This window comes from Lithobates pipiens, unplaced genomic scaffold (assembly GCF_037356315.1).
Source record: "Lithobates pipiens isolate NorthernLeopardFrog02 unplaced genomic scaffold, aLitPip1_a1.2 Scaffold_22, whole genome shotgun sequence".
NCBI classification, from domain to species: Eukaryota; Metazoa; Chordata; class Amphibia; order Anura; family Ranidae; genus Lithobates; species Lithobates pipiens.
Window position 1 is genome coordinate 28,059,124 of NW_027507784.1, and position 25,007 is coordinate 28,084,130.

At 44.4% G+C, this 25,007-nt stretch overlaps 1 protein-coding gene across 1 annotated transcript; it reads right to left on the minus strand.

Annotated features, from left to right (window-relative positions):
- Positions 1-25,007, minus strand: LOC143923485 (up-regulator of cell proliferation-like). Its single transcript, XM_077447170.1, has 3 exons — positions 24,926-25,007; positions 7,658-7,962; positions 1-6,130 (listed from the first exon to the last, which is right to left on the minus strand). Exons 2-3 carry the CDS (start codon positions 7,941-7,943, stop codon positions 1,455-1,457), a joined length of 4,962 nt encoding a protein of 1,653 aa, XP_077303296.1. The 5' UTR covers positions 7,944-7,962; positions 24,926-25,007; the 3' UTR covers positions 1-1,454.

Here is a 25,007-nt window from a genome sequence, read left to right on the forward strand (position 1 = left end):
GAATCAAGGCATTTTCTTTTGCTCAACCCCCTAAGCTGTATAAGCTGCCTTAATTATTGGACTTGGATTATTAAAGTTAACAGCATTGCCACAAACAATTCTCAGAAGCAACAGCTGATGGTTGCATTGGCGAATTAAACAGATTCTACTTTCATTGGAATAAAATAGTTTTTTAAGCTTCAGCTCTTCAGAGTGGAACTATAGTCCTCATCTCTTCCTCCAGTTACAGTCCAAGGGAGCCTTTAATGTAGTAGGCAGACAGCTGAGTGTCACCACCAGGGCCGGACTTACCATTGGGCTTGACTGTGCTCAAGCCCATGGGCCCCACCCAATAGACCCGAGATACATAGCAGATTGTACTCAGCTCGGCTCCGCTCACAGTCCCGCCCTATGATGGACTTAACACAGGGACTGGGCGTGACTTTGAGCCAAGCTGAGTACACTCGGCTACTCTCGTATCCACTCGGGACTGCGAGAGGACCCATTTTTTGAACTTCAAGACTGCAATGACAAGGCTGCAAATGACTCTGGGGCAAGGCTGCAAATGACAAGGCTACACTGACAAGACTGCAAATTACACTGACAAGGCTGCAATGACACTGGACAAGGCTGCAAATGGATGGGCAAGGCTGCAGATGGACACTGATAAGGCTGCATTAATGGGCATTTAAATGTACGTTTTTTCCTTAAACTTCCCTCCTAAAAGTTATTTTTCCTTAAAATTCCCTCCTAAACTTGGGGTGCGTGTTATACGCCATTAAATACGATAATGTATAGAAGGTAGTTCCCGAAAGTGACTCAAGCCCAGGGGCCCCCACCACCCTAAGTCCTGCCCTGGTCATCACACCATCAGGAGATAAAGCTTGGAGTTTCAATGCCAGTTATTTACCCTTCCAGCAACCAAAACCAGACATGGGTTCTAATTTTTACTTATTCTATCCAACATTGAAATTACAAAGTTTTGGCTAGAAATACACTTCAAAAATGATTAAGGGAAAATACAGAAGTAGTTGATGTAGAAGGTATACAAATAAATATCTTCCTATGGAATAAATTACATTCCTAGGGTGATAGCTGAACTCCAGACAAATAGCTAATTGCACAAATAAAATACATATATGGGAGTTGTTTGACTTGCCAAAAGATTTGTGATGATACTGAGTGGCTCAAAAATCATTGAATTGGGTTGACAATTAGGCAACTAACATTTTCACCACTACAGACACTGCAAGACAGGCATTGTTGTTTCAGTTTGTAGAGAAACATGTTTTAATTTTCATACTGGGGCCCAACCCATGGTGGGTTGTTGGAACATTTCATGTTATCCCCTAACCTGGCCTAAAGAACTGAGAGGCTGGGTGGGTTATTCAAGGGGGTGTCTTTGCTGTACTTTCTATCCAAACTAAAAATACTTTTTTTTTTCTTAATTTATTAGTCAGTTGTCTTGATATTGTTCAAATCTTTTTTAAGCTGTAAAGAGCTTTTTCTTTGGTTATTAGCCCCCACTGGCTGGGCAGTACAGCTGGCTCAGTACCGTATTCCTTTGCAAACTCTTCATTAAACATCACAAAAATGAACTTCCAGTAGTCTGTTGCCCCAGTGGAAGTGTCAGGTCTTATCTCCCAATCTGGGTAAAGTTCTTTGTACTTCTTATATTCGTGAAATTTCCACTCTGTATCTGAATTTTTGAATTTGTCCCCAGAAGCCACAGAAGTGGTGCAGATCCCCGTGGCCAGTGTGTTTGTTTTCATCATTTTTAATCTTCCCAATCCCTCTGGTCTGTGGATAGAAGCAGAGTGTTTTTGATGACTTATGCCTCCGTCCTCACAGGGGGCTTTACAGAATGGGCACTGCTTCCTGCAACCAATCACCTTCCTGAGCAGTTCCTCCTGAGGCTTCAGGGTGACCGATTCAAGTATACACTCAATTCTTATGGACTGCAAGTTTGACAAAATATGTTGTTTCCTTTCCTTTAGCAATGACTTGATGTATGATGAGAACTCTCCAACATTTGCTTTGCTGTGGAATGTGATGAACTTCAATCCTTTCTTGTTAATTACTAATTCTCTCTTTAGCATCTCATAAACGTTGTCTAAATATTTGCCTATGTCTTCACTCTGGAGACACCTTTCATCGCTAAGAACATCTGTGATCTTTTTCTCAATGTTATTTAAAATCTCCTCTTCGAATTTTCTGAGAGTCGATGAATTTTGGTATTTGTCTGAGATGTACTGAAGTATCCAGTCAGCTAAAAATTGTTCGTATGACTGAATGTAGCGGAGATATTTCTTAAATGACATTTCTTTGAGGAGACTCTGCAGGACGGTAAACTGAAAACATGTTCTGCTGGTGAAGACCTCCTTGTCAGAACTTCTTAGAATATCATCAACAATTTTTCCCCCAAGCTGTTCAAAAATGTACTCAACGATAGCCGGCTCCAGATAGCTCTCACAGAAGAGCTTGGCTCTGCTCTGACATTCATCTTTTTCTCGGAAAATGTTCTGAAACATTAAAAAATACAGAGGCTTCAGTTTATTCAGGTAGGTTTTAGGGTCGTTCTCTTCTATGAATTTTTCATGCATCTTTTCAAAACTTTGTGCAGCTTTTGCTAAAATGAAATGCTTTATATCCAGCTCAAATATTGTGGTGAAGTTGAGTTTTTCACTGTTTGTGTTAAAGTGTTCATTGATCATGTGCAGTAAATCCTTACAATACATATCTGTATAATCTTCAGAGCTGTTAACCTTTTCTGTCACATATTTATTGCACCCTTCAATTAGTGAATGTGCAAAATCTTCTAAAGGTTTATGGTGTTCTTGATCAAAAAGTGGCACACCATGTATTTTTGGGGTCTGCGACAAATCAATGTACTTTTTGTCCTGTATGTCAAACATGACTGCATACTTTTCGAAATTGTTAATTTGACGCAATTTTTCTTGTACAGCAGATCCTTTATTTTTCATGTCCTTTCTGAGTTCCTGAAACATTTCTCTGCTTACGTTGCGTCTCTTTATTTTCTCAAAATGTGAGTCTGAGAGTGTATTTTCCCACATTGTGTTAAATTTCCTCTGTAATTCTTCATCGTTGAGTTCCCCCTTCTGACTTTTGATTTGTAGAAGCTCTGTGATTTTATCTTCAATCACATTCTGGTATCTATTTTGAATGTCCTGAATCTCGGACTTTCCCTTCTGAATATTAAAGGCCTCTACAAGCTTATTAAGTGCATTTATTTGGTGACTTTTTATTAGAACAGATATATTTTTTACAAATACTTCTCTGTATTCTTCTATTAATTTATTTTCAGTTTTATTCTCATAATAATGTTCTAGCAATTCCACCATTTTATTGAATTCTTCAACCAAAATGTTTTCAAGTTCCTGTGTGTACTGGCCATATGTCTCGGCATCGAGAGTGTCTGCAGAGTGATTTTTAATATCATTTTTTATGCTGGTCACCACATTATTGACCTTTTTGCTCAATTGCCATTCCCACTGAGAAAATTCACTGCAAAGTTTGTTGTAGGCATCCGCTACTAAGCTGTTTTTGAAACTAAATATAAATTTCTCATGCTTAACGGCCCTCCATAAATTTTCCATCCAGACTATGAATTCTCGAATGTTGAGTGCTTTGACGGTAGATTTTTGGGTTTTCATGAATTGAAATAAAAACGTTTTCAATTCATAAACATGTTCACTGTAGCCAATATTTACTGAAGCCATAGGGGGCACACCTTGAAATAATGCTGGAATGTACCAGTTGTGGTTTTCAAAGTCATAATCCATGACATCACCAAAAATCACTTTACCGGTTTTCTTTTCCATTTTTGCTGCCAGTTCTGTCATCTTGTCCAGTAGATCCAGAAGTTTCTTCCTGTCTCTCATATTCTTATCATGTGCAGACACATCACTGACATTCTGATGTACAAACTGGCAGTTGGGTTTCTTTCCTACTTCTCTCATTCGAAGAAAAGCATGGACCACAATCTGTAAAATATCCTTCATATCTGTTGTGGTTTCCATGGCCATATTGATGATGGTGATATCACTCAAACCAACCACTAATGTGGCCAATTCATTGTCATGTTCATAACTGCCCTCCAAAGAGGCCAACTCTGGAGCTTTCAACCCCTCAGTGTCAATCACCAGGATGAAGTTACAGCCCAGCTCCTCCTGGAAGTTCTCTTTCACTTTTAGAAGAGTCATGAAGGCTCCTCTTGTGCATCTTCCACTGGCCACTGGGAACTGCAGACCAAACATGGTGTTCAGAAGGGTGGACTTCCCTGTACTCTGCACTCCCAGTATAGATATTACTCTCATTTTACATTGCCCTCCTGTTTTGTTGTCCAGCTCAGTCAGAATATCAGTTATCCATTGTATAGGAATATTGGAGGCATCTCCATCAATCAGTTCTAATGGAAACCCATCCAACAGAAGATCAGCTGCTATTCCTGGAAGTCCCATAAATTCTCTCTTTTCTTCTCTAGTACTGTTGTATCTACTCACATAACACTCAGCCTCATAAATCTGCCCTATCTCCCGAATGAAGTGTTCAGTTCCTAAACAGCTATGGGAGGTAATTTGATCTAACTGCTGAAGTTCTTCTCTGTTTCGCTCAATATATTTCTTGTATTTTTCTTGCAAGAGCAAAAGATTTTTTCTAGAAATTGAATCTAGCAGACGTTTTACCCATTTTAAAAAGATCTGTCTTTCTTTCTGAGTCAAATGAGTTATTGCATTTATAAATAGAAGTATGCTACCTGGCAGGTGTTGCTTATTTTGTGCAGTGCGTATTGAAAGGCATTGCAGTTCCAGTTCAGAATGATATTCTTGTGTATCTTTTCCTCCTTGCCTTTTCATTCTGCACAGCTCTTTTTCAGTTTCTGACAGTTTTTTCCACAGATCTCCTTGTAGTACCAATGTTTTCGTCTTAAATTCTTCTACGTTTTCTATTGTATTAGTAATATTACGTGCATACTTTTTTGCTGTCTGACATTCAAGAAATTCTTCATCTACTACGATGGCAAAGTCATGAGTTTCTTTGCTCACATGCTCCAATGGTGTCTGTTTATTGTTATGTAGGATACTAATGCATTTTTGTATTCGCTTCACGAATTCTACATTATTCCCTGTTTGTGCATTGACTATTATGTTTGTTTTATCTAAGTTTAATATTGGCATTAGTTTTTTTAGATATTGCAGTGTCTCAATTTTAATTTCTTTACCAGAACCGGGAGTAACAATGAAGTAATACTGGATACCAGGGTTACCGCAGGATGATAACAGCCTGAATTCCCTTTCAGAAATATTCTCAATAAATATAAATACAGCTGAGGAGACTTGAGCCAGAAACATAAACTGGTCCCAGTTGGTCTCCAGGTCTCCTCGAAGGTTGGTGACAGCAATGGGCTCTGGGAAGATATCAGATTTACCGCAGGGAAAATACCAGGACATTTCCGCAAGGCCATCAGATATTTTCCTCTCAATGTTTCCTCCCTCCATATCATGGTGAATGAAGAAGTTGTTATGTTGCTGAACTGGATTAAGAACTTGGTTCAGGATTTTAGATTTAGATAATTTGCTTTCCCCCAGCCTGAAAAAAGAGAAGATTGGCATGGGTATATTGACCACATTTTCTTCTCTGAACCCTTTATTGTCAGCTAGTGAATTAGGTTTCCATCTCTTCACTATATCTCTCATTGCCCCCAGCATGAGGATGCATCGTGACCCATCATCAGCAGGAAGTAGCAGGGGGACAGCAAACTGGCACATGGACAATTTGTTTACAATCTCTCCTTGAACAAAGCTGTCTGAACAATGGAGGAGTGCACATAGGACATCCAAGGGGTGAATAGAATGTGAATAATGTTTAACTGTATTTTTAAAAATTTCAAGCAGGTCATCATCTTCATTCGACCCTACACATAACAATTCATTTTCAATTAAAGTATTTCTTGCCGTTATATTCAAAGCCATTAACTTCCGTAGAAAATGCCAGGGAAGGTCTTCTATCTTCTTGGGTTTGTTATTCTCTAGACTTTCTGGTCCAATAGCAAGGATATCACGCAATGTTAATTTCTCATCGCTTTTCAAATTCAACTGTGTTAAAAGATCTAAGAAGTTCTTTCTTCTGTCTGAAAAAACATAAGAGTACAGTTAGTGTTCAATGAAAATGAAAAAGTTAAAATAAATTCAACTTAAAAAAAGAAATGAATTAAAAGTTACAAATTAAAATGTAAAAATTACAAAGGTGATTTTCCTGATTTAGCACTTTCCAGCTTTAGTAAATAAACCCCATTGTGTACTTAAAAGTGGTGTATGCCTGTACTCCAAAGATCTAATAAGTGTTATGAGGCTGGCCAAGTTTGGGGATTGTTAAAAACAAAAACGTCAGCTGTCAGAAGCTGTAAGCATCTTGGGTGTCAGGTAGCCATTGCTGTTATACCCATTGGAGGCGGGGCAAAGAAAAAGTAATTTTTGTCCCATTACCAATAAATTTACCATTATAATGTTATTATTAGCTGTAAAAAGCTTTTATGGTCACCACTCTGTATTTCATAACCTGAGTTACTGTATGTATGTGTTCTACTGCCAATTCACATGATCCAAGCCCTTTATCCCTTTCCAGATGGAACAAAACTCACGTTCTCCCACCTAAGTATAGTTACATTTTTAATAAGATATGGATATGTTGCCTTACAATATAGAACAAACCTACAAGACTGAACATCACATCCCCATGCAATACCTTATGCCTCGTACACACGACCGGACTTTACGTCAGAAAAGATCTGATGGTCTTCCCAACAGACTTTCGACGGAGTTCCGACGAACTTCCTAACGAACGGACTTGCCCACACGCGAACGGACTAAAGTCTGTTTGAAAGTCCATTCATTTTGAACGTGATGACATACGACTGGACTAGAAAAGGAAGTTCAATAGCCAGTAGCCAATAGCCGCCCTTGCATCGTATTTGGTCCGTCAGATCAGCATACAGACGAACGGTTTTGACGTTAGGAATTGAGTCAGTCGGACAGATTTGAAACATGTTCTATTTCTAGGTCCGTCAGAATTTTTTAAAGAAAAACGATCGGATTATCCCACACACACGATCGGAATATCCGACTGAATTCTTCCATCGGACCTATTCTGCCGGACAGTCCGGTCGTGTGCATTACTGACCTTCCATGGCCTGCACCTTGGAAAGAGTGGTGAAGGGTTGGAGCCTCTATTAGGTATTTATTGCACTTGGTTTTTGGAGGTGACAGATGTCTTTCACTTCATGACCCAGTGATCCCCTGTCTTTGGGGACAGGAATTGGGGGGAATTTCCCCAAACGGTGCCTATTACAGATTTCATGTCTGTTGAAAAATACATTTTGCCATTGTGGCCTAACACATGTGGAATAGAATGTTTGCCTTTGCCATTCCATGGCCAATGCAAGCAGATAAAAGCATAAAAAAAATGGGTTTAGTTAATCAAAGACATTCACATGCAGCATTTTCATTACCATGGATTATTTCCTTTTTAAATTCACAGCCATTATAACTCAGACTAAATGATCTGATCGGGGTAGATGAAATATACAATCTTGGTTAATTCAGGACCTATAACCTTTAAACAGACACTTTTATAATGTCAGTAGCCACAAATTACTCACAGTCATTCATGTATTGTGATAAGCCGGTCAGTCCAGGATAACTTGGTGTCATTTTCTTTAAGTTGATGAGAAATTCACCGCAGGCCTCTTCTCCTTTGTCCCGTAGAATGTGTAGTAAAATTTCAGTCCTGTCTTTTGGGGTCTTTGCTGCATCCAGAATTTTTTGGTCCTCCTGAGTGATGGAGTGCAAATCCTTATATAACCAGCTCGCACCTTTTTCCAGTATTTCTGGTAATTTCCCCCTCAATTCAGCAATAATTGATAACACCGATCTGTCTGTAGCCATGGCTTCTTATCATAGAAGCCTGAAAAAAATGGAATGATAATATTACAAAATGTGTAAAAAGTTCTTTAGATTGTCATTTTTTTTAATTTTTGTTTTGTTCAAATCAGTGGTGTATCATCCATTGTGCAAGTGTGTGCAGGTAACATTGGTCCCTAGGGAAGGGGGCCCACCCAGCCCATTTTCACGTAAACACAGCCCTCACACAGGTGTATTCTTTAGTATGCCCCCTGTGAATGAGGGCATAGTAGGAATGTAAGAGGAACTTTGTAAGTTATGTTGAGCTTATGTGTGCTAATAAGGATTTTAAAGTATTCTTAGTGAAAAATCAACCATGGTGGGTACTGGGAGTCAGTCTGTCCCCCACAGTGCAATCCCCTCAGGTCAGCCAGACTGACCTTGGGGAATTGTCCTGGGACAGACTGATTTGGGGAGATTATACTGGAGACAGATTGACCTGGGGAATATACTGGGGGACAGACTGACCTGGAGGGGATTATACTAGGGGACAGACTGACATTGCAGGGGGGGACTGTACTGGGGGACAGACTGATCTGAGGGAACATCACATCACATTCCTGACGAAGGGGTCTTGCGTGACTCTCGTGAGGTGACAAAATGTTGCACTTTCTTGTTTGATATGATCATGCTTCAATAAAAAAAATGTGGACTCAACCTGAAAATCTGTAGTGTGCAGGCAAATATTTTATATTATAGCGGGGGGCAGACTGACCTGTAGGGAATTATAATGGGGCCAGAGTGACCTGGGGGGGGGGGAGGATTATACTGATGGACAGACTGAACTAGAGGGGATTATACTGGTGGACAGACTGACATAGAGGGGATTATACTGGTGGACAGACTGACCTAGAGGGGATTATACTGGTGGACAGATTGTACTAAGGGACAGACTGATCTGGGGGGGGGGGGGGGGGGTTGTTATACTGACCTGTAGGGAATTATAATGGGTTCAGAGTGACCTGGGGGGGAAGGATTATACTGATGGACAGACTGACCTAGAGGGGATTATACTGGTGGACAGATTGTACTAAGGGACAGACTGATCTGGGGGGGGAGGTTATACTGGGGGACAAATTAACCTGGAGAGGATTATACTAGAGGACAGACTAACCTGGAGGGCATTATTTCGAGGGACAGATTGACTATGGGGAGGAGGACTGTGCTGGGGGACAGATTGATCTGGAGGGGATTATACTGGTAGAACAAATTGACCTGGAGGGGGGAGGATTTTACTGGGGGCAGTCTGATCTGGAGGATTGTACTGGGGGACAGATTGACCTGGGGGGATTATACTGGAGTACAGATTGACCTGGGGGGATTATACTGGGGGACAGATTGACCTGGAGGAGGGGGAAGAGGATTATACTAGGGGGGGAATACTGGCCCCAGGTCTTTCACAATCCTAGCAACACCCCTGGCCTGAAAACCTTGAAAAATATGCCCAAAGTCATGTAAAATAAGTCATTTTATTGCTCTCTATATTGCTGAAAGAATATACATGCTTATGTAGGTACCCTGTTCCTTGGTCCTCTTTTTTTATATGAGTCAATAAAGTTAAAAATTATTTGTAGCATCCCGAGTAAAGTTATATTTACATTATTGAAGCCCAGTTATGTTACAAAATATATATATATATATATATAAAATTTAAACTCTTTTTATTACAGGTTTTTGAAAAAGACACATACCAACTTAGAACATAGTAAACATTCAGCACTACAATTCCCAGCACCAGTGTATAATGCAGCTCCCATACCAAATAATAACAGACATCAGAAATCTTCCATATTAAACCCATAATAGAGGGGGGAAGAAGGGAAGGGGGGACATATACATTCATTATATGCAGTATAATATCCCCCAATAGCAGTAGTAAATGTGGTTATAGGTTCCCATCTAAGCTTACACAAGCCTCACTACCCACCACATAGTTCATCTAATCACCAGGAGGCAATTAATCTGATGCAGTTGAATTGTCATCTATCCAGCCACCCCACACCTTTTTAAACTTATCAGGGGCCCCTCTACTGAGATATGTAGCTTCATACAGCGGTAGAGCCTTGTTAATCAATGCCTTCTAGGCCATGAAGGTAGGAGCCAGTGGTTTCTTCAACGATAAGATAATCACTTTGCGAGCATAATACAGGAGCAATGTGAGCAGAGTATGGATCACATTTTTGGGTGCTAATGTGTCCACCAAGCCCAACAGACAAATTTCAATAAACGGTGCAATAGCAATTGTAGTTACCGACCTAACACAGTCCATCACACCCACCCAGAACCTCTGGATGTGCAGGCAAAGTCAAAAGAATTTGCAGAAAGTCTGCCCCAGGTGTGTCACACCTCCAGCCATTCGAGGGGGTGTAGTATATCCTATGAAGAAACTTGAACTGTATCAGGTGATCATGGGCCGACACCAATCTGGCAAACGTGATGCTCCAGACATCATCCCAGTCATCATTGTCAAGCTGCGGGAAATTCGATGTCCAGGCAGCACGACGGGATGTGAGAAGCTTTGTAGTGTTAGTGAAAGAGGAAGTAAACCCTTCCAAACAACTTGGACCTATAGGTAAGCCTAGATTAAGGCTTACCTGTAGGTCCAAGCAATATCTCCTAAACCTATATGGTTTAGGAGATATTTGCCCGAAAATAGGCACCGCTGTCTACGGCGCATGCGCCGTAGACAGCGGCGCGCAGGCGCACTAAATGCGGCAAATCCAAGAATGGATTTGCCAAATTTGTCGACTCCCGTGCGCATGCGCGGGAGTGACGTCATCGCGGCTTCGCCGTATGGCAGCGGCGGAGCTGCGAGACGCGACTCCCGTGCGCATGCGCGGGAGTGACGTCATCGCGGTTGCGCCGCTGTGATTCTTCGGAGCTGCGAGACGCCACAAGCAACATGGATGCGGCGGACTACAGGGGACAGCGGCGACTTCGCTGGCTCCTGTGTCAGGTAAGTGACACATAATGAGCTACTATGCGATGCATAGTAGTCCATTATGCTTTACCTTTGCAGGGAAAAAAAGAGGAAGTAAACCCATCAGGGTTTACTTCCTCTTGAACAATTCCTTATATATAGTAGAAAAGGCCAGTGGCATAGCGTGGGCTGTCAGCACCCAGGGCAAGGCAAGTAATTTGCGCCCCCTAACCTGCGGTCCGGAGATAGGAGGAGAAGACAGCAGCGACTCACATTTTTGCTTCTCTCCCCCCGCGCTCTAGCTGCCATGTTCAGTGTCCGGCCAGCGCACTGTGATTGAACGTATGGGGGTCATGTGCAGAGGCGGGACCTCAGGAGCGATCGTGGACAGGCCAGCCCTACACCTCACATGACCCCCATATACCCAATCACAGGGCCACAGGGGGACACAGGAACTTAAAATTAGGAGGAGGCAGCCGGTAGTGACACATACTGGCGCCCCCCTAAATGTCATGCCCAGGGCCACGGCACCCCCTGCACCCCCCGCGCTACACCACTGGATAAGGCTTTGGATAGTTGCTTGTCCCTGAGTAGTGATTCCAGGTCACCAGCCCGCAACATTTAGGGTAGAGGACCCAAATTGAGCCGAAAAAGCATGCCCGAACAGTAGAAAATGAAACAAGTGTGAGCTAGGGAGCTGGTACTTACTTCTGAGCACATCAAACGTCAATAACACCCCATTTTCCAACCACAGCACCCACAGTTTTAATCCCATATCTGGTCCAGACTATTGGATCTGGATAAGCAAAAATGGGATAAGCTTGGATTGTGCCACAGAGCAGTATAAGGTGACGCTACCCCGTCCTGAAGTGCTGCCCTTCTAGTCAGGTCCCATACTCTGATAACTGAGCGCATTGATCCCATCATGGGATAGGGGGCCCCTCTTTCCCTGTATAGTAAGTCAGATAGTGCTTCATATGAGCCAACCACTGTAGCCTCCAAAGTCACCGCAGCATCATCCTCCGGGTGAGTCAGCCATCTATGTGCAAAAACCAACTGCCCTGCTAAAAAATATCCAACAAAGTTGGGTACCACCAACCCCCCTTCTTTCCAGGGTTGCTGTAGCACTTGCAATGTAATGCGTGGAGTCCCCCCACCCCAGAGAAAGTCTGTAATCGCTCTATCAATGGACTGGAAAATAGTCTGAGGTATCCAAACCATGGAATTCCTAAAGATGTAAAGGAATAGGGGGAGAACATTTCATTTTCAGCAAGTTTATTTTCTCAATCAGGGACAATGGTAGGTTACAGGCCTGTGTGCACAGCTTAAGCATCTGAACCATCGGAGCAACATTAAGGGGGATAAACTCAGATACCGACTGGGTATTATGCAGTCCCAGATATTTCACTGCATCCACCCACTGAAGTGGGCAGCCTGTCAGGGCCCTAAGGGTTGGGGATAGGACTTGCAATGGCAGAATTTGTGACTTACCCCAATTTACCTTAAGATCAGAGAACCGGGAGAAGGTGTCTAGGATGGATAGGGCAGTGCTCAAGGAGCGGTCATGATCCCCCAGGAAAAGCACCATATCATTCACGTATGACGCTTTTTTTCCTCCAATAAACCCACCCGTATTCCCTGCACCTCAGAAGACGCACGCAGGGCTGCAGCCAAAGGCTCAATAAGCAAGGCAAATAGGTCTGGAGGAAGAGGGTAGCCCTGGAGTGTCCCCCTAGCAACCAGGAAGAACTCTGATACCATAGCATTAAGTCTGACTGCCGCAACCGGGGGAACGATATAGTAGCGCAATCTATTGACAAAGTAGAGGGCCAAACCTGAACCGCCACAACACTTCTTGCATATAACTCCAATTCACTGAGTCAAAAGACTTTTCTAAATCTAAAAAGACTAATATTCCTCCTTTGGTAATCTCAGGGCCTAGCTGTATATGGGTAGACACCCTTCTCAGGTTTATATCAGTGGCCTTTCCAGGCATGAACCTCGTTTGGTCTTCAAACACCAACTGGGATATAACTGACATAAGCCTGTTGGCCAGCATTTTTGTAAGGATTTCAAAATCCATATTCAGTAATGAGATCGGCCTATATGAGGAGCAGTGGAGGGGGTCCTTGTTCGGCTTGGCTACAATATGTGCTTCATACATTGAGGGAGGCAGCTGGCCCATTTTTGAGCTTTCCCGATAAAGGGCCAACAAACGCGGTGAGATAATTTCCTTACGTTGCCTACACCACTCAGCAGGCAGGCCATCTGGGCCTAGTGCCTTATGGTTTGGGAAGGATGCTACTGATACATCAAGTTCCTCCAGCTTATAAGGGGAATCAAGGTGCTCGGAGATCTCTGAGGGCAAAGTGGGAAGGTGCAGTGGTTCCAAAAGCACAGCCAGGTCTTCCTTGGGGTAGGATGGGATAGAGGAGTATAGTGTTGCATAAAAAGGAAGAAAAGCATCAAGAATTTCCTCCCTAGAAGACACCAGAGGGTGAATACACAAAAGGGACAACAGTGGATGCATAGCTATCAGCCACCAGCATGGCCAGCAAGCATCCATTCTTGTCCCCCCGTTCAAATACCCTCTCCATCATCCTCTTATTGTCCCCTTTGTCATATCCTTATAGTGTAAATGGAGCCCCCTTCTGGCTTGGTGCAGGTATGCCAGAGAGGCATATGAGGGATTGTCAGCATATATCTGGTCCTTCTCCCGCAGTACCTTAATGCCCGAAATGTACTCCCCTCTATTAGTCGCTTTATATGCATCCCAGGTTAACTGTGCGGTCGAGGCACCCTCATTAATCTGCCAACGAGACTATAACAGTGTCTGAATGGCCCCATCCACAAACGGATCACATACCCACTCTGGCAAAAGCTTCCAAGGGACAGATGAGAGTAGCTTCTGAGATTCGAATGCCTCCACCTCCATAGTTCTGTCAAACCCCGCAGAAGCGGCCCAATGAACCAGCTCCAGATTCTGTGCACGCTGTGGGTTTGAGGTATCTAGTGTGTAATCTAGGATATTATTGAAGTCTCCAGCCAGCAGGATTTTCACTGGAGCCAATGCAGCCAATTTGTCTAACATTATATAGAGAAGCTCACTGGAGAAAGGAGGTGGGATATATACATTCACTAGTGCTATATGGCAGGTATGTATTTCCAATACTACCATAGCATACCTTCCATCCGGATCTGTAACAACCTCTGCTATATGGCAAGGCAAGGATTTGTGCAGGCAGGGCCAGTGCTAGACTATTTTGCACCCTAGGCGGGACCAGCTACTTTGCACCCTAGGCGGCTGCCTAGTTCGCCTAGTGGGAGTGCCAGCCCTGTGTGCAGGAGGATGGTGACTCCCCTGGCATAGGATGAGTAAGTGGCGTGTGTAGCTTCAGAGCTAGAAGTTTATTACCCATAAGGTGTGTTTCCTGAAGAAACATGATATGCGGGTGGTGGGTTCGTAAATATCTAAGAACTAAGGCTCTTTTAAATTTAGAATTTAATCCCCCGACATTCCAGGAAACAAGTTTAATCTGTGTGCCCATGAGTGCAATACCAAAAATGTCAAAAGATGGGGGCCTAATCACAGCGAAGGATCCAGGAGTCATACATTGCCACTTACAGTGCTGTGTAGTGCATAACCATTCACAGTTAACCCTTACACATAGAGGAGGAGCTGATAAGGCACTTCCTCTCACTATCTCTAAAAGGGCTGTTGTAGTGCAAAAAGCAACAGCGAAACAAAAGAAAAAAAAACACAACATAGTTCATTAAACATAACTCCCTGTCCCAGCAGCACGTGCGAACCAAAAAAAAACAAAAAACTGTGCAACTGGACTTTATACCCAAAAATAGAAGAAGACCCTTAGTAACAGTCTGGCCTAGGGCAACTAAAAAAAAAAAAAAGATTGCCCAGACCAGTAGAAGGGGGGAGAGAAAAGCAACAGGGAAAAAATAACATTTCCAGCTGATCCTGCAGCCTCCGGCTCCCAATACCTGAGCTTATATAGGATTCTGTTTAAGTCCCAATGATAGACTAGAGTCATACATATATTTATAGGTGACCCCTGGGACCTACAAGTTTTTCTTGTTATGTTCATGAAAGGAAAAAATAAAACACAGAGAAGGGGGGGAGAAAAAGATGGACAGAGATCAAGGTGGGTAATAAACCCCAATAAGCTAGCCAAAAGTCAGGGGAGGACTCTGGCCGGACCAATCACACCTGCATGGGTAGCAATCATCCTAGGGATCCAGCCAGTCAGCAGCTTCCAATGGGGTAAAAAAAAAAATTAACAGTACCTTGATGCACAACTCGCAACTTGCTTGGAAACAGCATACTGTATGTACACCCCTTCTCCCTGAGGCGTTTACGGATATCCACAAAAGAGCACCTACGACGTTGAATATAAGGAGAAAGATCAAGGAACAGGTGAACGGTGGTGTCCTCATACTTGGTCTGAGGATTCCTTCTGGCAGCAGCAAGGATAAGGTCCTCTATGATCCTGGTAATTGAGGAATTTCACCAAGAAAGGTGCTCCTGCCCATCCAGGCCCAGTTGGCACCCTGTGTGCTCATTCCACTATGTAGGCTGAGGAAATCTGTGTAAGATGCAGGAGTTGTTTAAAGAAATCTTCAGCAAAGGAGACCGGGCTATACCCCCCAGCTCCCTCAGGCAGGCCAACCACCCGGACATTATTCCAGCGGAGTCTGTTCTCTGCGTCCTCCAAGCGATCCGTGAGCATTTTTGCCACGCGTTGCAGGTCTGCAATGGTGCGTGCAGAGGTGGTCACTGCGTCCTCCACATCAGAGCTTCTGGACTCTGCCTCCACCATCCGCCCCCGGAATTTGTCCATATCACTTAGGATTAGGCCGGGGCCAGGGAGTCGATGCAGCCCATGAGGGAGGATCTGTTGGTCACCAGTATGGTGGCCGTGGATGTCTCGCCTGGAGCTCTGGTCAGCTGTGCCCAGAGGTGTACTAGGCACTTCTTGGTCTCCATCCACTGGATGGGTTTGCTGTGGCTCCATGAGTGTGATAAAAGAGGCAGCCATCCTCGAGGGAGAAGGCAAGATGGCTGTGACGTGAGGTCTGGCTGGCGAGTTGCGGGGCTTAGGAGGAGGCTGTTTCTTGCTAAATCTACACTTGGAGGGCATGGATGGGTCGAGGAAGGGTCCCCCAAGCAGCGGCAGCTACTAGCTCAGCAGGATGGCAAGGATATGTGCAGGATTGAGGTGGATAGAAAGCCTAGGGAGCTGGAGCTCTCAGCTGAAGCATCCTCTCACACGGACATCCGGTCCCGCCCCCCACAAAATATATTCTCTTATTTAAAGATAACATTTATTTTAAGTTTGTGGCATGTAAAGCAGTACATACCAGTGCAGTAAAATCCAGATTAAATTGAATAACAAACATTCACAGCTATAAAGAACAGAAAATAACAGAAAATATGACAAAGGAGCAGGGTTTGTGTTGGAATCCAACAGGTGTCAGGCTCAAGCGACCTTGAACAGAAGTCGGGTGATGTCAATTTAGACGCGAGGAGGTCGCCGATGACTCCAGTCAGATTCCCCAACCTCTTAATGTGAAGTAAAACGCCCATAGAGGAGTGTTCCGAGGGTGTCTTGATCCAAAGCAGGTGAAGGGTAAGAAAGAGAAGGAATGCAAAATCAAGGGAAAAAGTACAAGTTAGTTCAAAAGGGGAAATTAAAAAAGTCTGGCGGGGTGGGAAGCACCCTATAGGTGCATGTCAAACCATTATTTGGACAGCAGTTAAGTGAGGAAGGGTAATCATTTAGGTGACGTGGAAACTTCTAGCCATGTAAAATACAGTTCACTGAATTTGGTGTCATTTTTGTTGGCCATGGAAAGCAGCTCTTCCATTCTCATCAAACGATTAATTTCAGTAACCCATTCCCTAATTGAAGGGACAAGAGAAGTCTTCTAATATCTGGCAATCAAGGCCCAACCTACTAGGATGAAAAATCGGAAAAGGCCCTTTTTGATTCTTGTAATAGACCCCAGGATCATAGAGAGAAGTGCTACCTCCAGTCTTTTTGGCCAGTTTTTAACCATAAGAAGGTAACTTAGTTTAAAAATGGTATTCCAAAATGTGGGATTTTCAGGCAAGACCACCACAGATGGAGATGCATACCACCTGGCTCTCTGCATCTCCAGACTTGGTCAGGGATAGAAGGAATTACTTTATAAAAGAGTATTGGGCTCTTGTACCACCTTGTCAATATTTTGTAATTCCTCTCCTGTGCCTGAGAGGCTAGAGACAGTTTAAATGTAAAAAGAAAGGCTTTATCCCAATAATTTTGGGAGGATTTGTGCCCCAGTTCCCTCTCCCAATCTAGATGGGGCAGTTGGAGAAGGTGTTCGAAAGCAATATACCATAAACTTTCAAAATGGCAGGAGAGCAGGGAGACAAAGATTTTCAAAGGGGGTCAAGTCTTTATGGAGGCCACTACAGTCCTGTTGGGTATAGAAATGTCAGAGCTGAAAATAGCTGAGCTATCTGCCATAATGTAACAGAGCTGGGTTTATTAGGGCACATAAGGACTGTAGTCCACTGAAGCTGAGTGCTTGTCAAAAGGCCAATGGAGAAGAAACATCCATCTCAAAAAAATAACTGCCAGGTGGGAAATCTGGGTTGCCCATAATTGTAGCCAAGGGCCCAGATTAAGAGGTGCCGTATATGCGAACAATGGAGTCCCAAACCCGAAGAAGTAGCTAAAAGGGTTTGGAATGTCGAAGGTATGTGGCTCAGAGGGTGAGCCCAGGAAAACAGTGTCAAGGGTAACAATAAAATGTCTCTTTCCAAGGCTACCCACCTCTCGTTTAGTTTATTAAGATGCCCATTCAGGATTCTGCACAATACCACAGCGGGTGAGGCCACAGAAATGGAACTAATACCGATCAGGCTGAGTGAAAAAATAGGAGGAGGGCCTGAGTCAGAACAGTCTGGAATACATAGAGAAAACAAGGGATAATATCCATCTTAAAAAGGGACATTCATAATATCCAGGAGTGTTTTAGATGAGACCAACTCAATCTGTGTTGCATAGCATTGAGAATGGGAAGGTAGTTTAAAATATAATATTTATCTCAGTGGTGGCTGATCTCTCATTGCAATAAAAGGAGGTTGCAATGTGTATGTGTGAATAAAGCAGTGTCTGGCTGGGAGCAGGGGCGGACTGACAACTCATGGGGCCCCCGGGCAATAGGAGATTATGGGGCCCCCAGGCAATCAGACATTATGGGGCCACACAGTATACACAAACACACACACACACAGTATACAATCGCACAGTATACACAGACATGTTTCTATTGGCTGAGAAGGTACTGGAGAGGTGGGGCAGGTATAATCTCGGGATTTTTAGACCAAAAGGATGTCGGTAAGGGACATTTCAGAGACAGATGTAAAAAAAAACACAGATTTTTACATACTTTCCATGGTTTTACTGAGGCTGGCAACCTTGAGAGGGCCCCCTAGTGGCACAGGGCCCTCAGGCAGGGCCCGAGTGGCCCAATGGTCAGTCCGCCCCTGGCTGGGAGACTTTCAGTAAAGAAGCCCTATGACCCTTCATAGCAGGCCAAACAGGTCTAAGCCCTTGTACACACGGTCGGAGAATCCGTCAGAATGTGTCCTATCGGACCGTGTCGTCGGATAATCCGACTGTGTGTGGTATGCATCGGACTGATTCCGTCCGAATCTCCGTCGGACCCAATTTTCCAACATGTTGGAAATATTTCCCGACCAACTGGTTCGATCGGACATACTCCGATCATGTGTAGCGAATTTTGATCGAACCAAGTGCCACGCATGCTCAGATCAAATTCCTACATCAAAGCTATTGGCTACTAGCCTGAACGTAGTCCCATCGTAACGAAATTACGTCATCACGTTCTGAAAGATCGGATTTTTCTACAACTTAGTCCGACCGTGTGTATGCAACAGTTTCGGACACAATCCGTCGGACTAAATCCGACGGATTTGGTTGGCAGAATCTCCGACCGTGTGTACAGGGGCTAAGAGGAGCGAGGACAGGAAAGTGTAAGAGACAATGCTGAGAGGGGCATAGCGGATACTTTTAAAGTAAGGCACAATCTCACTTGAATGAAGTGTAATATCATAATGTTCCAGTGCTTCCTGTTTGGGAGCCTCTGGAAATTCCACATATTGGAAATTTTCAAATGTTTTTCTCCTGAAGCTATGCTTTCTCTATAAACATGTGGCCTGCCATGCCCCACATGGTTCCTAAACTGGACGATGTGACATTTTGAAATTATTTTCATAAAGTGCAATCATTACCATCATTGTCAAGAACATGTATGAAAGATGTAGGAGGAAGTCTTATGGTCAAGTTACTTGGTCTACAACTTATTCAACTGTTACAACAAGGTGAATGAGAGAGAGGAGATTTTAGGGACTTTAAGGAAGCCTAGACCTGATAAGGTCACGTATTTCCATCCCTATGGGACTTTAAATTAAATCATGGCCTGGTAGGGTCGTGTATTTCCATCCCTACTAAGTCAAAAGGAAGGGGGCTGGGAGGATGAGACTTTGTGCAAAGTACAGGGTGGCAAGAGGTAGTTTAGTTGAACATAAGGAATTTTATTCATATAACAATGTAAACATACGCCGCCACACTCCTGCTGTGGGTGTTCCACACTCGTGGGCAACAGGGGAGTTAGAGGTGCCGACTGGCCGGAGATGTCTTTCCGACTAACAACGCCGCTCCCTCTACCTATGCTACACGGCATAATGGTGGTGGGCAGTTCCGCAGTTACACATATATGGGCATGCTTCCAGGAGGTCCTGGCACCAGAGGCTTCCCGTACACTCCACCACACACAGCCTGCAATCTTTTTTTTTTTCTCCTTCCCTCTCTCCAACTGGGTTCTCTTTCACGTGTCTGGAGCCCTGCAAAGAGATTAGGGGCCGGGCACATGGATTGAGGGGGGGGCGGCCCTCTAATGGATGGGCCACCACTGCTAGTGTAACTTGTCTCCTTCACTTCCCCTCTCCATACCATGGCTCATTATCTCTGCCATCAACTCAAAGGAAATGGATAAGCCAATCATCTCACTATAAAAGGAGGGGGTATTAGGGAAGTCATAGTATCAGTGTACTGAAACTGCTGTAAAGAGAAGATAAGGAGGGCCAACAAACTGCCATTATCAAACCGTACTTTATTTATGTGAATTACAGTGGTGAAGGTTCATTGTCTTGTGTAGCCACCCACTTGTGTTCACTAAACCAAAAAGTCCTTTTTAGGACTACTATCTATATCAGCAAACACTAGGTCTTAGGCAATCATCCTCATTGTTGGCTCAATCTATTTTGTATTTTTATTTTTCAGGGCTTTGGAGTGCTCAACATGCAGCATTCACTTGCTGACAACCATCTGTTCCTGGACCTACCTTCTGTTTGTAGCATGCTGCTGCAACAGTTGTATAAGAAAGTTCGCCAAATCACTTCATATACCTTACATTCACAGCACCCTCCTGTAACCACAGTGAAAATAAAAGTTAGGGATAAACATGTTAGGCCTGTTCTTGCTGGTGCCAAACGGTCCTGACAGTATTTATAAACCTGTATCTAAGGGCTGGGACTCAGCACTCAGTTATAGTCACGTAAAAATGTGTCATTTATTATTACTGCACCTCAAAGTCCCTAAGCGAATGGAGCACAGAGCATATAGGGGTCAATTCACTAGGAGTTAAAGTGGTTGTAAACCCTTACAAACCACTTTGACCTACAGGTAAGCCTAGATTAAGGCTTACCTGTAGGTCCAAGCAATATCTCCTAAACCTATATGGTTTAGGAGATATTTGCCCGAAAACGGGCACCGCTGTCTACGGCGCATGCGCCGTAGACAGCGGCGCGCAGGCGCACTGAGCGCGGCATTCTCAGCGACGGAGCTGCCGCGCGTGTCGGCTCCCGTGCGCATGCGCGGGAGTGACGTCATCGCGGCTTCGCCGAATGACAGCGGCGGAGCTGCGAGACCCCACCAACAAGATGGATGCGGCGGACTACAGGGGACAGCGGCGACTTCGCTGGCTCCTGTGTCAGGTAAGTGACACATAATGGGGTAGTATGCGATGCATAGTAGTCCATTATGCTTTGCCTTTGCAGGGAATGAAAGAGGAAGTAAACCCATCAGGGTTTACTTCCTCTTTAAAGTGGTGTTCCACCCCCCCAAAAAATAAAAATAAATCATGATTGTGCCTAATAAAATTTATAAAATTTGGGAAAAAATGTTTTGACTCACCTCGAAATGGCTGTTGTTAGGGGGTCACTCGTAGTCTGCCTCCTTCAGTGCCTGGGCTGGTGACATCACTTCCCCTCGGCGCAGGAAGGGCTCAGCTCTGCCCCCTCCCTCTTGTCAATCATCTGGGACACATGACAGGTCCCAGATGATTGCGCGGCCAATCACGGCGCGCAGAGCCGCTCACGCATGTGCAGCAGGTGCCCGGCTATGAAGCGACAGTCGGGCACCCACACTTACAATGCAGGTGCTGCCGAACGGAGGGGGAGATGAGCGGGGCTTCGATCCCCCGCATTGCTGGATCCTGGGACAGGTAAGTGTCCGATTATTAAAAGTCAGCAGCTGTAGTATTTGTAGCTGCTGAGTTTTAATATTTTTTTTTTTAATGGGAACCCCGCTTTAAATAACGCAGAAAAAAATTTAGTAAAGTAACACATGCGGAAACAAATGTTCAATTCCCAAAGAATTGTGCTGTAAATAACTACTGTGGTAACGTTTTGGTAATATGGTAATTACTGCATATTTTCATGCAGTAATTTTTCACATTGAGCTGCTTGCTAAGGAGCAGCCCGAGAAGTCAGCCACCGCTTCCTTAACCACTTCAGCCCCTGAAGGATTTACCCCTTAAAGACCAGGCCATTTGTTTGCGATTTTGCACTGTGTAGTAAATCTATTACAACCTCCTTTTATTGCAATGAGAGATCAGCTACCACTGAGATAAATATTATATTTTAAATATTGCATGAAACAACGCCCTGGTACATCGTTTTGCACAATAGAGCCGACCTGCTGCAGTATACGTACTGTGGCTGGTTGGCAATCAGTTAACAATGGATGACTCATCCGCTGTCAGGGGGTTTCCCACTGACAGCTGAAAAACATACCGGCAATTAAAAATTCTGAAAAAAAAAAACAGCGTGGGGTCCCCCTCAAAATCCATATACCCTTACCCTAGTATGCAGCCTCTGGCAGATCAGGAAAGGGAGGGGACAAGCAAGCACCCCCCCCCCAAACCATACCAAGTCACATGCCCTTGACATGGGGGTCCTTTGAAAAAAACACTGGGGCGCTGGCGAAGGCTCCCACGTCTGCCTGCTCTGCCATCTACTAAGGGGTGGTGTCAGGGCCGCTGATAGGGCAGTACAACCAGCCCTGTTGTACCGGGCCCGGCCAGCAGGGGGGGCCCAAGAAGCTTTTAACTTCTAGCTAACAAAAAAAACAAGCTAGATAATTATATTAACCTGCACCCACTTGATTACTAAGGTATATAAGGAATATATATTCATTTCCTGGGCCCCATCAGGTTACCAGAGGGGCCCAGGAGGTGAAAGCAGAAGAGAGACTTTTTTTCCATTTTCGGGTGCAGGGATACAAAGCCGTGCAGCATGCTGCTCTCAGTAGACCTGCACAAACTAAAGTTCTTCCTGCTCACTGTATGCCTCTCCAGCGGATGGATATTACTGTTATACGGCTCCCTTCATTCAGTAAGTGCTGCAGTCTGAGGGTCTTATCACTGAGCCGTATAACAGCGGTTGAGACAGACAGAGCAGCAGGAGTAATCTGGCCAATGGCAGTGGTGCACAGGCTAGCAGTCCCCTGCACACACACACACACAATGACAGGTCACACTATTGTACAATGTGCAGTCCTCGCTCTCATTGTGTGCTCATGGTTATTATCATTATGATGATCAGGGCACAGCAGGTGCTGTATGGCTCTGTCAGTGTAACATGGCTGTTGGGTTCTGACTTTCCTGATATATGGCTGTATTGTGTGTTACAGACTATAACTCAGCACAGCCATAACAAAGTCAGCACCACACAGTCATGTTACACTGACAGAGCCATACATCATGAGCACATAGTGAGATGCTACTTTTACACATGTGATGGGGGAAGGGACAGTAAAAACACACAGCCAAGCTGCATTTTTACCACCCCCAAACCACTCCCCTTTGATAACCTTTCACCCAAGCTTTGCAATTAGGTCCTTTTTCATGCAGACCTGATTGAAAGCTCCATGTAGGTTTACAGGTATGAAATGACTTGTGTGCATTTAGATCCACCTTCCTCCGTGTCCATTCAGGTGGGAAAAAAAAATTGGAAAAGAATATCGTTTTCTTTTTTTCCAGTTCTAAATGTGACAGATCAGAGGTTGCCTGATGTAAATGGACACAAGTCGGTGGTGTATGAAGACACAAACTGAAAGGGCACACATGTCAAAACACTGACATCTCTCCCATTCAGATGCAGTTATGATTGGTGGGGCGCTGTAAATGTTACATGTTCCAGCTCCTGCCTCCAGACCCCCCCCCCCCCCCCCACCCTGACAGCGTGGAGGTGGGGGCGAAACGAGGGGCGGGGTTGTGGGTGGAGCCAGGGTGGGTTGTGGGCGTGGTCAAGGGGGCCCCGTCAGGTAGGCTGTATAGGGCCCCATGATTTCTAACAGCGGCCCTGGGTGGAGTCACCTCGGTGACATCACCACTCAGCATGTCCCGGCAGATGACGTCACAAGGGGGGCCATCCAGATGACTGTGCCCCTTAGATGTTTAAGATCTGTCATGTGGTGGAGCAGGCAGACAGCAGTGCGGCGGGTGTCATGATTGACGTTGGATCTACTGGATCTGATGAATAAAGAACTTTTAAAATCTGTATTGTGTTTTTATTTACTTTTTACTTTTATTCACATAGGGGGGGGGGCGAGATCTGGGGTCCCCTTGTTAAGGGGGGCTTCCAGATTCTGATAATCCCCCCCCCCCCACCGCCAGCAGACCCCCGACAACCACCGGCCAGGGTTGTGGGGAAAAAGGCCGGGACAAGGTGCTTTGGGGTGGGGGGCAGAGAGTTCTCCCCCTGCCCAACCCCCCCCCCCACCCCATGTTGAGGGCATGTGGCCTGGAATGGTTCAGGAGGGGAGCACTCGCTCGTCTCCGCCCTTTCCTGACCTGCCGGGCTGCATGCTTGGATAAGTGTCTGGTATGGATTTTGGGGGGGCCCCACATAGTTCCCCTTAAAAACCATACCAGACCTGGTATGCATTGGGGGGGGGGCCCATTCTGTTTTTTTTTTTCATAATTTTTAATCGCCGCCATGTTTTCTTTACATTCAGCTGTCAGCGCATGGTTTTTATGTGATATTTAACGACACATTTTTCATTTAGAAAAGAACAGAAGAACTCTGGATAGCCGCACTCCGATAAAGTGAATTGTGCCTTTAAAAATGCCTTTAAAGTTAACGCTTACTCATAGCTATGAGTAAGCTCTAACTTTAGCGTGAAACGCGTCAGCATTTTTTGTTCTATATTCTTTTTCCCTTTGCTGTTGTGACTTGTATGATGTGAAGATTTTTTTAGTGGAAACAATAAAGGCACAATTCACTTTATCTGATCCGGAGTGCGGCTATCCAGAGTTCTTCTGCTAGTGCAATTAGCCCGCACCTGGGACCCCTACCTGTTTGGAGGAAGAGCAATTTGTTTTTCGGTGGATCACCCTGGAGCGGTGGATTCCCTTCTTTCTTATTGTCGACATTTTTCATTTAGCATTAAATACTGCACAATCATTTCTTTGTTTTTTTTTATTTAATGAATTACATTTTTTTTACCGCATTCGATCGTTTATGCAAATTAGTCACTTGGTCGTGTTAACGTGCGGTAACCATTAGTGAGTTGACCCCATAGTTTCTTCTTTTACCACTGAGCCCCTTAGTATGGAAGTTGCAAAAATATAAATTTTTATCAACTTATACAGACTAGTAAAATGAACCACCTACCTTTCATTCAAGGTCGCTGCGCTCATCACTGGTGTCCCAGTAGAGGGAAGTTCAAGATGTTTCATGCAAGAGAAGTAGATGG

Coding starts and splice junctions, on each gene's coding strand:
- LOC143923485 (XM_077447170.1), bottom strand. CDS start 7,943: ATGGCTACAGACAGATCGGTGTTATCAATTATTGCTGAATTGAGGGGG. Junction 6,131..7,657: donor ATCACAATACATGAATGACT/GTGAGTAATTTG, acceptor ATGTTTTTTCAG/ACAGAAGAAAGAACTTCTTA.